This window comes from Apostichopus japonicus, chromosome 21 (genome assembly GCF_037975245.1).
Source record: "Apostichopus japonicus isolate 1M-3 chromosome 21, ASM3797524v1, whole genome shotgun sequence".
NCBI lineage: Eukaryota > Metazoa > Echinodermata > Holothuroidea > Aspidochirotida > Stichopodidae > Apostichopus > Apostichopus japonicus.
In genome coordinates, this window is record NC_092581.1 from 3659223 (window position 1) to 3674592 (window position 15370).

At 38.1% G+C, this 15370-nt stretch overlaps 2 protein-coding genes across 3 annotated transcripts in view; one reads left to right on the forward strand and one right to left on the reverse strand.

Moving 5' to 3' along the window:
• Positions 1-210: 210 nt before the first annotated feature.
• On the reverse strand, positions 211-7029 carry LOC139962854 (vacuolar protein sorting-associated protein VTA1 homolog). Its single transcript, XM_071963237.1, has 7 exons — positions 6593-7029; positions 5643-5737; positions 5093-5220; positions 4505-4580; positions 3580-3688; positions 2903-3205; positions 211-2436 (listed from the first exon to the last, which is right to left on the reverse strand). The coding sequence occupies exons 1-7, from the start codon at positions 6696-6698 to the stop codon at positions 2291-2293; spliced, it is 963 nt and encodes a 320-aa protein (XP_071819338.1). The 5' UTR covers positions 6699-7029; the 3' UTR covers positions 211-2290.
• Positions 7030-7278: 249 nt separating this feature from the next.
• The window catches only part of LOC139962846 (cation-independent mannose-6-phosphate receptor-like), a 45610-nt gene continuing 37518 nt past the window's right edge, over positions 7279-15370 (forward strand). Inside the window, exons 1-4 of one of the 2 annotated variants that reach the window (XM_071963216.1) lie at positions 7279-7484; positions 8971-9238; positions 11901-12129; positions 12543-12760. In XM_071963216.1, coding sequence (XP_071819317.1) covers positions 7372-7484; positions 8971-9238; positions 11901-12129; positions 12543-12760 — 828 coding nt within the window. In that variant the 5' untranslated portion in view covers positions 7279-7371. The remainder of the gene's footprint in view (positions 7485-8970; positions 9239-11900; positions 12130-12542; positions 12761-15370) is intronic. The other variant, XM_071963217.1, reaches the window with a different exon arrangement.

Genomic DNA, 15370 nt, shown 5'->3' on the forward strand with positions numbered 1-15370 from the left:
AGTGGGGGTGGGGGGGTGGTGGTGAATCACTTCTCGCCCTCATGTTTACAGTTGTACGTTTGTTTACTATATTCGATCCAGTCATTCATTCATTGAAATTCTCATCTTTCAATCATCGCGATTGATCAAACAGTAAAATAACCATAAAAGACACTTTTTTTTTCTTATTTTGATGTAAATTCGTTTTTTTTTAATTTATTAAAATGAATGTACGACATTTGAACGAAATTTCTTTTTTTTTACTAAATTAATAGTTATGCAGATCAGTATGAAATTTTATCTTGTTATTTACATGAAAAACGTAAGATAAATAGCAATATGTTATAAGAAGGACTATTAATTATTATAACAAAATCGACAAAAAGGCAAACGCACTACACAAAATGACCTTATAGGATATGCAAATACAATCTGATACATTATTATCGTATGTCTTGGTGACTATTTAAATGAGATATGAATATTTATCATTTACTATAAAGCTAGCAGACAGTTAGGATATCCTAATACCACTCTATACTGTCCCATCATATGACGCTTCAAAGCACTCCTACTGACAGTATGAACAGTTCCTAACCTTTATACGATTCTAATGCTAATACCACTCTATACTGTCCTCTCATATCATGCTTCAAACCACTTACACTGCTAGTATGAACAGTCGCTTACCTTTATCTCATAGAAACTACGATATTCATACTGTCAGTATGACCCCATTGGCGAGGATAACAAAAGTACGGTACTGAGAAATTGTTACAAACTGGTTAAAAATAAGTCATTTGAGGCCACAAAAGTAGACTGTTTACCCACTGAATTTTGGTTGTATCTGAGGAACTGACCAAATGGTCTGTGTATTAAACTCAACAGTCCAGTCAATTGATTGACCTCACCTGTTTAGAAAAGGTAATTTCTTCAACATCGCAAGTGTTATAGAAATATAGCCTGCACTGATACCAGTGCCTTTTAACGGTCTGCGACAGATCAAAATTACTTTTGTGGCTGAAACCATCCTTAAAGAGTGTGAAGACTTGAGCACAAAGAAACGTCTCATGCCGGTAATCTGACCTAGTTTCGAATGAGGTGTAACCAAAGTGTTAGACACCACCATCGATCCCAGAAAATACACACACAGCTGGCTACCGTCGGTAAGTAGACACTAGTGTACAGTCAATACATACAGCTACGGTCAATACCCACAACACAGTGTACATAGCAGCGTGGACATCTCAGGTCTAGATAAAGGTATCACGTTTCATTACTGTCTGCATTTTGTAGCGACAAGAAGAAAACGTCATTTGCAAGCAGCGGAAAGTTAACTTTTTCAGAGCGCAGCATGCGGCGAGTCTTCAATGTCTTTAAAAAATCATTATTCACTAAAACATGACAAGAATCGGGAGAGAGTCTGTCTACCTTGTAATAACACCGAAAAGATAATAAATAGTTTCCTATCTCTCTAACATACAATTTCAGCTTGCACATTTTTGAGTTGGAATCCTGATAGGACGTGTGTTAAAAACACAATATCAAGCTAAACGGGGCAAAGAATTTGGACTACACTGTTTCTCTGTTAGACTTTGTCACCAAATTCTAAACAGAAAGTGTCATAAAGTCTATATAACAAGCTACAATTTGTACATCATTTTATTTCGGTGTAGCCTTTCCTTTTTCCTCAAAAGCCTTCCCACAAGGAGGGCGTGCAACAATATCATGAGCAACGAAGACACTGGAAATCCCCAAGTTGGATGCATGTAACTTTGGCATCATAGAAGACTAGCATTTTCTACAATGCAGCAATAAAATCAAATTGAAGAGGCAAAGAATAAACGCAGTCACTTATTACAACCACATATTCAACAAATTCACTGTTACTCATATTTAAATGACGTGTCTAAAAATCTCGAAAGATCCATCTTAACGAGTTGTAACGAGACATGATCCCAGTACCTTGTTTCAAAGTTGTAGGACTCAAGAGCATTTTTCAAGCACTCGAATGTGTTGGACTTGGACTACAACACTGCCTTGCTCTATTCTGTGAAAAGGCTTTTCAAAGGCCATCATTTTTTGAAGAGTTTCTTTATCCCATACTGGAAGTACAGAGTTTCATCTCACTGACCCCCAAAAAACTTGATTCATCTTTTGAAATAAAAATGACTTGTTACAACTCTGCATATTACTAAAAGTGACTTTCAAAGGTTGTATATCCATGAATAGTATTCAAGAATAGTGTAGAATCCATAAGAAAGTAAATAAAAAAAGAAGATGAAAGGGGGGGGGGAGAAGAAGCCTCAGTTTATACTCTCCCAGTTTTCAGGAGATGCAGAGCATTCTCTAAATTTGTGACTGCCGCAGGAATATCTTCGTACTGCAGGGCACTTATTGCAAATTTACAAAACTTTGTTGCCTGAGAAAAATCCTCGGGTGAAAACTGAATCGAATCTGGAGAAATGAAAATAAAAATAAACAGCAGATCGTGTCAGGAGTGAAATTTTTCTTTTAAAAGGATTTTTTGCATCAAAATGATAGTAGTTTTGGGGAGAAGGAAAGCATTTATGGACGGGTGGGTGCTCAAGAATTTGATAAAAGTTGTCATGATAGAAAACAGATGATTTTAAAACTGGTGAATCTTGGTACCAAATTACAACAGATTCTGGAAAAGGGACAAAAAGGAATAGTAATAACAGGCTTTGGAAAGGCTCCTTGGGAGATATTACAAAATACAAAATTTGTAACTTTCTACAAATTTTTGTAAAATTTACAATTTTGTAAATCAAGAAATAATGTGCTAGAGCATGATTAGAACCAGTAGGATATTACAGCCTATATTAACAATTTCTTTTTTTATTAGAACATAAGCATCGTGCTAGTATATTTTTTTCAAATTGGGCACACTTTTTTCACTTACTGGTTCGCTGTGGTTGCATCGTCCCGGCTGGCTGTTGCTCTGGAGTTGACGGTGGAGCAAACGCTCCTGGTTGCGTGCGACTGGAGAAGTTGCCAGGATTTGGCGGCTGAACGGGGCGTTGTGGTGCAGGCATGTCGGTCGGTTGATCGGGCGGGTATGGAGTCTGGGGTGGGTACATCCCAGTGGGAGGTTGGCCTGGTGGGTTCATCCCAGTGGGAGGAGGTTGGCCTGGTGGGTACAATCCTGGATGTGATGGGACTCCACTACTTCCAGCTGCTGCTTCAGCTCCCCCTGGTGGAAGTTCTAGGAGGTATTGAAAAGGTTAAAGAAAGATAATTGAAATGCAATTTCTATTTAACAGGTTTTTTTTTCATGAATGCTAGGGACTAAAAGTAACTAATGATTCATTGGCTGGAGGTCTAGCACAGGTAATTTCTGGTCAGATACCCAAGTGAATGGGAAATTTTGGTGGTGATTTGCTCCGCCATGATTTTGCAAAAAAGAATGGCCTTCACTTCTGTCGATACTTGAGAAAGTGACCAGATGCTGGGACCCACTAATATTTGAGAGACGTGGACATTTTTAAATGGTGAGATTCTGTCAGCAAGGAATTGAAGTCGTATAACACGTCTGCCAATAAACGTAAAACAAAAGGGGTCATTTTGCTACTGTCTTACCTTCATCATCATCACCCCCTGGTGGTCCTCGTTTGGGGGTTTCACCGTTTTTCAGACATTGCGCAATGTTAGCGGCTTTGTACTTTGCATACTTCTTTTGAGCCTGAAGCTGTCGATGAAAGGGGCCATAAAATTAACATACATAAAATATTAGAGAAAATGAAGAAAATATCTATACACATGAAAGATGCAAACTATGCAATTTTCCAAATATTTTGCATCTTCCTTCAATTAGTCAAAGTTGGCTAACAGGGACAAAAATGATAGGGTGCCTTCTTTTCAAGGCCTCCCCTGCCCCCCCCCCCCCCCTCAGCATTTGAGTCCCAGCATTGTTGTATACCCACCAGTGAAATCATGTTCATATCTGGTTGTAAAAGATTTAAAAGTTGTTCAACATTAAAAGCTTATCAATAAAAGGATTGCAGTGCTGTCTTTCACTCCAAACCTACGACGGAATAACTAGATTTGCGAGGCTAGTTAACGTCAGTTAGCAATTTTCCTTGAAGTTCGGGCCAATCAGAGAGGGATCACTGCATACTGTGTCAGCATCTATAGCCTACAACACTTCTGAGATTAACTCAAGCATGAGATTATGCCTTTTGTGAAAGTCAAAGAACTGAGCAAAGTAAACACACACACAAACACTTGAAGAATCACACACCAAACCCCCCTCCCTAGATTTGGGGACGGCCCCGTTTACCAATGATGATGATGATGAACAGATGAAGGTTATTAAGCAGTAGGCCAGGTTCTTATCGAGTTTCACAAATCAGTCCAACAAGCATTTAGAACAATATGGGTAGGTAGAAAAAAGGGAAAAAAAGTCTTTTTTGTCTACCGACAGTAATACTGCCAAAGGGAAGAAAATAATTCTGTATGTTCAGTCCAAATACTGCGCCCACCAAACAGGCTGTTTTAGTAATACCTCTTCTGACAATTCTCCAAAGGTTTGTAAGACATCCAGTAACAGACCGGCTTTGTAAAATGTTTTCGTCAAATTTCTGATGCAGATTTGAGAGAGGAAAAAAAGCAAAGATAGTCTGGATAAAAGATGGAAATTGCTATGGAAAATACAACAATGTAGGGCAATTATTAAATGTACTCACAATCTTCATGTACAGATCGAAGACAGGGTTTGCGGTTCTACAAACCCAAATCATTTTTCAACCTGAAAAAAACTTCAAAAGTAGTTATTAGTAAAACTTTGCAATTTGACCAAGATATAGTCCTCATTTGTAAATTGTCATTTGTCTAAATATGTATTAGAAAAATCCTTTGATGTTTAAAATTTGTATTACTTCTTTTGTGCCAAACACTAAGAAATATAAAACATAATAAACCAACCAACCAACCAACTTGTGAATTTTCAAGACAGTCAAAATAACCCCACTCCAGCAGGATAATATCATTTTTAAGAACACAGTTGAACCAAGGTTCTCCTCTTGCCACATCATACATGGTTCAGCTGAATAAATTATTAAACATCACCAAATATTTCATGGATATGACTCACTGGTTGAATCGACCTGCCCTGTCTTCGTTGTCTGCATATGAAAACATTTTGATAGCATAATTCTCTACATGGGAATTACATATCATCTCATTCTGGAAGTCCTCATTGTCAGCTAACTCTTGCTTCCTCTGTGAAAACCAGAAATAAAGATCTTATCAATATTTAACAGAAATATAGATATTATTGATCTAGATATTAGACATCTAATATTTGCAGATTCCCTCTTTGAAGTAATGTGTTTTTTTCTTCTTCTGTGATTTGTAGAAGTTTTCCAAGATTTTTCTATGTTGCCATGTTATGAAGATTGAACTTGAACTCAGTAGTAGAAAATGATATTATTTTTGTACTTATTATGAGAAATCCTCATGATTAATGTTTTGAGATTTCCCAGATTTGATATATTGTTTACAAGGGTTGTTTACAATAGACACTGGTGAAGGGGGGGGGGAGGGAGGGAGAGGAAGGGGTATGCAGGGTTATATACCCCAGTTCTAAATGACAAATGAGTGAAATCAATGCAAAATTATTTGCAACTGCATGATGTACGCACCTTTTCCAATACGCCCATTAAAGTAAAAAGGAAGGTCTTGTCTTCTGGGGATCTTTTATCTAATCTCATGGCTGTCTCCATGGCATACCTCATACCTGCAGGAGAAATGAAGGTATTGTTGTACAGTAAGAATCACACAGAGTAAGACTAGAAGTAGAACATCAACTTTGTACAAAGAACATATTGACAATAGTCGTCAAATTTTTCTATCACCATTTAACAAACTGAACTTTTAATAACAATGAAAACAGATCCTGTGGAATGCTTGCAGTAATTTTAAAAGCATTTCATAATTACAGGTAGCCAAAGCATTTCATTGAGTGAGAAATAGAAAGAATCAGCTTTACTCTCCTCGGCATCTAAGACCAAGTCATAATTTTATTCTTGACCTGTTTGGCATTTAAGTGTTCAATGTATCTCTTTCTTTGTGTCCAAATATTTGGGAAATATTTTGATTTGGCCAATCTACGGGGTTTCAGACAATTCTTAACGTATGTTTGACATACATGTTACAGAATTTAGCATTAACAAACTTCTCTTGAGTTGCATTACTAAAATGAGTGTACATAAGGCTATATCTGAACCAGGAGAACCATGGATTCGTAACAACAAATATACCATGTTTAAATACAACAAACACCTACATAATTTGTAGGACCGTGCAATGCCTACGTCAAGCAGATCAAAGGTTAGGATAAACTGATAATTTGTTATTTTCATATTTTGATTACGAGCTTCAGTCTTGTTACTGTTATAAGTCACAGTTTGCCGACTCTGACGAAATGTGCTTTGCTATCATTGACCTTGAGTTTGACAATGGCTATAAGTTAAGCATGTAGCATAGGGTAGGCCTGTCAATTGTAATCCTATTTTTACTTCAATAGATTGTCTCACTCAGTCTTATGCTAAGTTTAGGTTACTTTGACAGATACAAACATGTTGATGCTTACAAAAATATGATATAATCTTATCCCTGTTATCATGTTGCTTGGCAAGTAGCATGTAAGGACGAATCGGCTTCAGTGTATCCGGGACGGGAATGTCCGCCGATGCCATCTTATTGATACCGCTTCTTTCAAGTTCTCTGCAGTACAGTAGTTTCACTTCTTACTGTTACTGTGTTAGGTTTGATTTAGCCTATGACGAGCCGACAGTAACTACGTTAGGACTCGGAGAACAGTTAAAAGTTCCTCGAAGCCTATTCAGGAACCTCCAAGTAATTAGGTTGGGATAAGCATCAACTGAAGATTCATGCCGTAGTGAGTCTAAGGCAAGGCTAACTGGTGAGGTCAGAATTAGTAATAAATAGTATATAAACTAAGTTTGGCTTAGCAATCAGGATGAAGTCAACATTTTGATCATGTCTAATATTAAAATTAACTACTTAGGGTGACTATTATTCCTAACCAAAATATGCTTACAACTGTCTAGCTAGCTGGCCAGCTTGACCAGAATTTGCAAGACATTAGCTAAATGACAACGTTATAACTACGAAAAGTATGCCATGTAACTAGCAGATAACTTACTCAATATTGGTCAATCCAGAAGACTATGCTGGAATAAAGTCACATGATTAGTCATATGCTTTTGTGTCGCGGACCTGAATAGTTTGACCTCTGACCTGACAAAATGCGATCATAATAAAGTTGAGAGTGAGAAAAAGTGTGTTAGCAAAGGGGAAACTACGAAGCCTAACAGTGGCAATGCCAAAATCAGATTAAAATATAATATGGATTTGCGACTCTATTTAACAGTTTTAAGCGTACTTGTTGCACATCATAGTGTCGTTGTAATCGCAGAATGCTTAGCAGGGGATTTCAACTTAACGGCCCTCGAGATATGGTGACAGCTTACATATTCCTCTTTCTTTTTCGTTTCCCAATTGGCCTAACGTTAGAACTGCAAATCGCAGGGCTTGGCAAAGTAAAGAAAACTATACAGGCCTAACGCAGCCTCTGTGCAGTTGCCTACAGTAGGCCTAGCCTCTTTTATGCTCAGATCAAAGTTGGGTTGGAACTTATTCTGTATAGTTAGTGACACCAAATATGCTGAAATGGGCTAAGAGTATATATTTTTTTGTAGTTTTGGACTGTGTTTAGTAAATTTAGACCTATTTAGTACTGTTAGACAGTTACAGAACCTAGCCAGTTTATAAAATGGTAATGATAAATGTCGATCAGTAGCTGTCATGCTTATGTCAATAATAGTGGGATTTGTTGTGAACTTAGTCATTCTGTTGATAACTGTATTTTGTACTATGTATTATTTCCATCAGCAGCCTGACTCATTGTTTTGTGGTTGTTCTAGTTACGTACAGACACTCCATCAGCTTCACTATGCATATTGATCACATGTACTGTACTTGTACTGGTTCCTCCTCAAGAATAAACCCTACTGTAAGTTAGTCAACCAAATTTAAACTAAATACAAAGCATTTGAAGTCCAGACTAGTATACGGTATCACCTGCTAAATGTACTTTTGGTTTTACCGAAATGGTATGCAACAACCCTTACTCCCATGCTTTACTTTGGTCGTCATCTATTAGCTTGCTGAACTATTGTAAATACTGACTGATAATGAAGTATACCTGATCGATGCTTTCTGAATAATTCAAATTGGTGTCTTATGCAGTTTTCAATTTGTATGCATATTATCATCATGTTGCTGGCTGATTCTGCTTTTCCTTCCACTTTATACAATATTGATCGATATATTGATTTTGAGCTTCACGAAATACAGGTGTTTTGCAAGTAGATGGAGAAATACTTGAGGTTATTGTGCTAACTAAGTTCTGTATTGCTACAGTGTAGGCATTCTAAAGCCTGTGAGCTGATAATGGTGGATGAGGAAAACCAAAGGAGGCAATGAAGTTACCATTTAAATCATTCTTTAGAACAGAAAACATCAAGCTATATGTTTTAAGTACTGTAACTTGGAAGTGCATGTATTAATAGAGCCCTTTTAGGTTTTTTTGTGGTAGGTTGAAAGTGAAACCTTTGTGAAGCGAAACCTTTAGGCTGTTACCTAGGAAGATGTGAAGGCACCCCTTCCTCCCAGAAAAGATAAAGGTTATAGTACTGTAAGGTAGACCTCTTCTCTAAAAAACATGGGATGTGGGGACTAACGAAACCCATACCCTATGCTCACACTTGGGGTATCCAAGAATATTTGACTACTACAGTATAAAAAAAAAAGTTATTCTCATTTGCTGTCAGTTTGAAGCCAGTAATTTGATTTAATGTCTTCATAAAAGAATAATAATTGCTTTCGTATTAAAGCATTATCATAATCAGAACATGCTGATCATGTTTGCGTCTTTTTCCACAGGAATCCGTGGAAGTCGGTGGCGAACGTGTCAGGAGTGCTTGGTATATTTTCTTTTAACCTTTGTGGCTCTGACCCAGAGTGTGATGGCAGCTCAATATGCTGGAAGAATGGCTCTGAATCGATCAACATCGCTAACCCGTTGTCAACCCTATCGCCTGTACTCAACGAGCAAACTGGTGGCTTCAGTATCAATTTCACAGGTGTGGCTTGTGGGAGAGGAAGTGACTCTTGGTCGACTACCATTCAATTTAAATGTGGTGTTTCACTGGTGAGTATTTCTGTGACATATTTCAGGTCGTTGTGAATGTACAAACTCTTCTATAAATTTTGTCCATTTTCTGTATATTATGCAGCTTTCTTCATCAATCTTTATACTATTCTTGATTGACCTCCCATGGCAAGATGTTTGAAATATTTGATTGAGGAGTTGTGCTTCATTTCAGAGGAGAAAAATGCTTTTACCTTGCCTTTCCACTTGCAGATTGAAGTCATAGCCGAGTGATTGGTTGTTGAATTACTGTGAATTGAACACTGCAAAACAAAACAAACGTGTGGAATAAACATACAGTTGCAGTTTGCTTCCATTAAATGGGAAGGTGTTAAGCCATTGTTTGTTCCCCTGTAGGGTATTGACATGTTTCAAAAAGTGACAGTATGTGTTTCTGTCTGTGGCAAAACTTAGACAATCAAACCCAATATATAGATTACTTGTAAAATGTGGTGTCGCACTGAACCAGGTGTTTCCTGATTCTTGTGGACGTCAGTCTGTGTTTTGGGGTTTCTACACATTTTAAAAGAAGACACCTGTAGGTCTACAAGTTGTAATGTTTGAAAAAGAGTAAATGCTGGTAAAAATGTATCAGTTTACACCCAATTCACACGTATCCAGGCAAAACCACGGAAGTTCTTCAGATAATCGGTGGAGGCTCTTCCACAAGTGAACTTGGAACCCTTTCAATTTCTTTTCACATTATTTTTATGAAGAAAATGTACAAAACATTATGTAGGTTGGCAATTTAGTCACAACCATTTCTATGTGGTGCAGGTGGTGGCCCGGGGAAGGGAAGGAGGGGCAGCCAGGTGTTCAGAAAGAAGGAGATGTGGCCCTGTGGCTGTTGAAGGTGACTCCCATGTACAGTAGGGGGGTCCACAGAAAAACCCACAGATTTTTTTTTTTAAAGTTTTGACGTTACATGGTCCAATTCAAGGCATATTCAGGCTATAAGTTAGGCATACAATGAGGTCTACATGCAAGGTTGTGCTAATTGTTAAACTGCTTTTATACATATATTTTATTGTTTGGGATTGATGAGATTAGGGGCAAGGGAAGGTTGGGATTTACACCCCCACACCCCCACATATAAGATGTTAGCAGTGTTATTAAGTACTGTATGTAGTACTGTTTGATGAATACTGTTGTGTATACGTAGAGGAGATGTACGTTACAGTGAGCTATATGTACTGTTAACAGGAAGTAAAGATTGTCTTGTAACAAGTCACTCAATTAATAGGTTGAGTTGCATCATAACTGGTCACATTGTGTTTCAGTTTCTAGGCTCTAAATTTTGTCTATAAAAAAGTACTACTGTAACTGTTGTTTACGAAACTGATACTAGTTTTATCTTTGCAATTGTATCGTATAATTTGCCTATACGCATGGAGGGAGGGAGGGAGGGGAGGTGGGGGGGGGGAGATGGAAGGAGGGAGGGTGGGTAGAGGATAATATGGCCAGCATGTTTTACTATGTAATGTACTATGGACAATGTAGATTTATGCTCCTACAATCTTGCTCGTAAAATATAAACTTTAATTCTATATGTTGTAAAACTTGCTTCATATAAAAGCGAGGATTAGCATTCACTTTTTATAGTTTGTTTCCCTTAATGTGTTGTTTGTATACCAGTTCATTTGGGTAGTGATCAAAGTTGTACAGCAACCTTCACTTGTAAGGAAATATGATATGCTAATTATGTTTTATTTCCTTTTCAATAGTGGGTTATATGGAGAGCATATATTGTTTCATAACTTTCTAAGTTGGAAAAACAGTGTAAAATTTCCTTTCCCAGACTGCATGATCTAGAGATACTGTATGTATTGTTATTCTGTACATGTATGTCCTAAAGTGCCTTTTGGATGACTCTAGCAGTACACTTAGATCTTTATGGCAAAGAGTCTATGAGAAGTGTACATCTCTAACCCTCTTCATATGAACAATACCAGCTTACCAGAGAACATTTTAAGTTAAAACTTCCACTTTGAAAATCTAAGACAGCTCAGGAAATATGCAAACATAAAATACTTCTCATTACTCATTGTGCATGTCCATTTAAGGGATAGGTCGTCTCTGTCCCATAATTAATGCCAATTGATGGGAGCCTTTGGCAGGTGTATCCATTGTTCTTTTTGTCTTTTATCCATTGTTCTTATTGTCTTTTTGTGACATCAAAGTCTAAAGCTGTATAATTCTTGAGGTTTGCGAGTGGCATTACACTTCTTACTGTAATGTGTGATCCACTAATACAGTACCATCAGTGCCCGTTCTTCAACTGATTTGACCAGGCTGAAGATGAGGTAGGTATAACCACCCCAATCCCCACCTACGTCAAAATCTAGCCTGTTGCTCCCGGTGGCAACAGGTGATGCCCAGCATTAAATTCTGCCCCAGAAAAACATAACAGCCGTGGTAAGATTGTGCCTCCCTCAAACTCAGCCTGGTCTTGATTATTAAACCACTTTTGGCTTTTATTTGGCCCATCCTGAGTCTTTGACTTTATACCATGTATTCGCACCACTGTATTCATGTTTGTTTGCATACATGTACATGTACGAAAAAAAAGATTAAAAAAAAACAAATAACATTTGAATTCACATATATATGAGTCATTGTGGCTTGAAGATTCAAGAACATTTCCTTCGCTTGAACTTCACAGGGATCACCTGAGTTTTTGTCCAAGTCAGGCTGTGCTCTTGCCTTTGAGTGGCACACAAGTTTAGTCTGTACTTCACGGCTAGCTAAGAGGGAAGTACCCTGTTACGTCATCGACGGAAATAACCACAAGAGGGATTTAAGTCCGCTGATCAAACAGACCGGCGGTTATCTGGTCGACTCGGACGGAGACAGGGACATCTACATCAACGTCTGTAGAGATATCACGCCAGGTAAAAATCATTTTAGGGATCGTCTCATGACGGTGGTAATCAAATTTGTTTAAAAGGATTGAAAAAGTGATGTGGTGTCAGAAAGTTCTCTGGTTTCAAATGAAAATGAGAAGAAACATGAAGAGAGAAATGTTGAAATGTGAAAGATGAAAAATTAAAAAAAAAAATCACAGAATGTTCCTTTTATCAGTTTGGCCAAAACAGTCGACCTCAGCCACCAGGAAATTCTTTGAAGGAATTTACAATTGCCGCTGGAGGGGGGAAAAAATGTATCTGAATATTTCTTTGTCAGAGTTACTTACCATACTTTTTAAACAGACTGTTGTTCAAATTGTGACAAATGAGATATAGCATACGCCCCTCATTTTAATATTTTTATTTTGATATTTTTTTTGGATATGTTTTTTTTTTAGCTACTTCCACTGCAGGCTGTCCGACTAATTCATCGGGCTGCCTGATTAAGGATGGAAACAATGTCAATACAGGAGAGGCAAATGCGAGACTGACGATCGAGGGCGACCAGCTAAAGCTGATGTACAGTACAGCAGTGCTTTCGTCTGGCTGCAACGGTTACAATCCCCGAACCAAAATAACATTCGTATGTCCACGAGAAGAAGGAAGATTCGGTGGGGTGAGTGAAAAATCATAACGCTGCCCAGATTCTTGGTAGAAATGGGAGCATAAGGGGAGGACAAAGTTGAAGATGAGAAGAGATTTTAGAGTTGTCCCTTGGTCTGAGTCTCAGGGCGGAGCGTCCATACAGTCAGGGGGGGGGAGGATGCCCCCCCTGACGGACTCAAATGGACTGTTGGCGCCCTTTTCAGCTTTTTACCACTCTTTACTTATTCACGATTATTGAGTTTTTTATTGCGCTCTCATCTACCTATTGACATTTGTCACGTTTATTGGTGTAATTTTCTGACAAAATGGCGATGACACCTATTTATTCTTTGTTTATCTGCAAATTAGCAAGGCCCGGAAAGGGTCATGTCCGGGGATCTAGGGAGTATCTTTACTCAAAAAATTTCTGTACGCTTCGCGCTAACCTGTGGTGGCGTTCCGCTTAGATAGTGTCAAAAGCGCCTCTACAGACCATTCTCGCCCCCCCCTGATCAATACCCCTAACTCTGCCACTGGGTGGCTCAGTTTGTTTTCTTGTTAGAAAACCAAACCAAGATGGTTGTGTTCAGAGGAGCAGAACTAATTGATTTCTCATCAGCACTACATTCATTCACGACCTTGAATCGTACATTAGTTCAGGGTTGGCCGGTTTTTACCGGGCGGTTTTTACTGGGAGGTTTTTCCCACCTATAAGTGGGAAAAACTGGGAAAAACCTCAAATTATATACAGTAGAATTCTTAAAAATTCCTGTGGAACTTGTGGAGGAGCATAGAAACTACAAGAAAATGGCATCTTATGGTAGGGGGTTGGGTTACATCCAAAGAACAGCCATGATCTATAACTTTGTGAGTTTACCGATTAGACTACTATAAATAATTCAAATAAATAATATATTGGATGCTCAAATCAACCAACTTTATTTTAATACATTAATTGGGCCCATGTGCCTTACATAGTTTCAAAGCAGTTTCTATTGAGCCCCCTGGATTGAAGTTCACCTCAATAGACTGTTGCCTAAGTACTGTATTAATTGAATAAACTGTCTGAGCACATAATAGGCCTGAAGAATTTAGGAAGGGTGAGTGTCCCAGTGTAGACCTATAATGGTTTGGGCAATAGGCAATGCATACTGCTAAAGAGATCGTGACAGAATAACTATACATGTGCAATATGAAAAATACTCTTTTTTCCACAAAAAGTAGAATTAGGTTGTGATAAAATAGCTCAAAATGAAGCTAAGAAACTCCCATATTCAATAACATATACCTGTCATGAAACAATATCGTGCCTACTGATGACCCTGCATATTACGGACAAGTAATAATAGTTTTCGAGATGGAGGCGGTTTTTACCGGTATTTACCAGTTTTTCCCGGTTTTTACCTGGTTTTTACCGCTTAGTGGGAAAAACAGGTTTTTCCCGGGAAAATGCCAACCCTGCATTAGTTATTTGGGACTTGTACTCACTTTTTTTCCTTTGAAAAATATCTCATATTGAAGAAATAGAAACCAGCAAACTTTCAGAAAAGAAAAACATAATAATATGTGTACACAGGTACATGTACAGTATGTGTGTGGAAAGACCTTGTAGTGAACTCTTCACCCAATTTGGGACAATTTTTTCTATACTGTAGTGTCGTGTCCCGCTTCAGAGCACTTATATTGTCAGTACGAGTAGTATGAATACCAAGTTTCTATCGGATCAAGGTTAGGAACTGTTTGTACTGTCAATACCAGTGCTTTGAGAGCATGATATGGGAGAGGACAGTTTAGAGAGGTTATAAGCATTAGGAAACTATCCCAACTGGCTGAATTATTTTGCCATTTTCATGAATATCTATTCTGATTTTAATTTAGTCATGAGAATATTCATGACTGCAATTGGTCATGTGAATACTGACTACGTGAATATTCATGTGTGGAAAATGTCTGTGTATGTTGTTTTGTTGTATGTATACTTGGTCAGTAAGCTACACGATGATCACATGGTTTGAGGGCCTGCTGTTTGAAGGATGACACTGTAGGCTACCAAGAAGATGTACTGTAAGGAGACTAGGGGTGGAGAGTTGAACAGTTGTTTGGGTTTTGGCCCCATGCAGGCGATATCTTAGGTGCCTTTTTTTAAAAACACGTACCCCCAGAATAGCTAAATCTTTATCATTTTATAGCTCAGATGCAAGATAAATATGTCTCCCTTCTTTACATAATTAGTTACTTTTATACTACACAAAAACAGAAAAAAAAAAAAGAATCACGTGTGTTTTAGGACCTTATAGTCTAGTCTCATTAACATTTTCGCTAGCACTCGGGCCTACCTGGAAGGACATTAACTAGACTTAGGCTTATAAAAGGCGAAAACTTGAAAATTTGCTGTGAGACAGCACATTGTATTTCATTATTCCATGAAGTGAGTTATGTAACTACTGTAAATGCCTATTTTATGAGGACAACATTTTAGCAGAGTATCCCGCTTCCAGGCTGAATTCCGCTTGGTGGTTTTTTCCTTCTTCTCCATTTCGAGCTTACTCACGAGGCAGGAGTTTGGAAGGGCCAGGCCAGGCCAGGCCAAGGCGGTGTGGATTGTGTCACTGCGTGGCTTTACCAGCATTAAAAAACCATG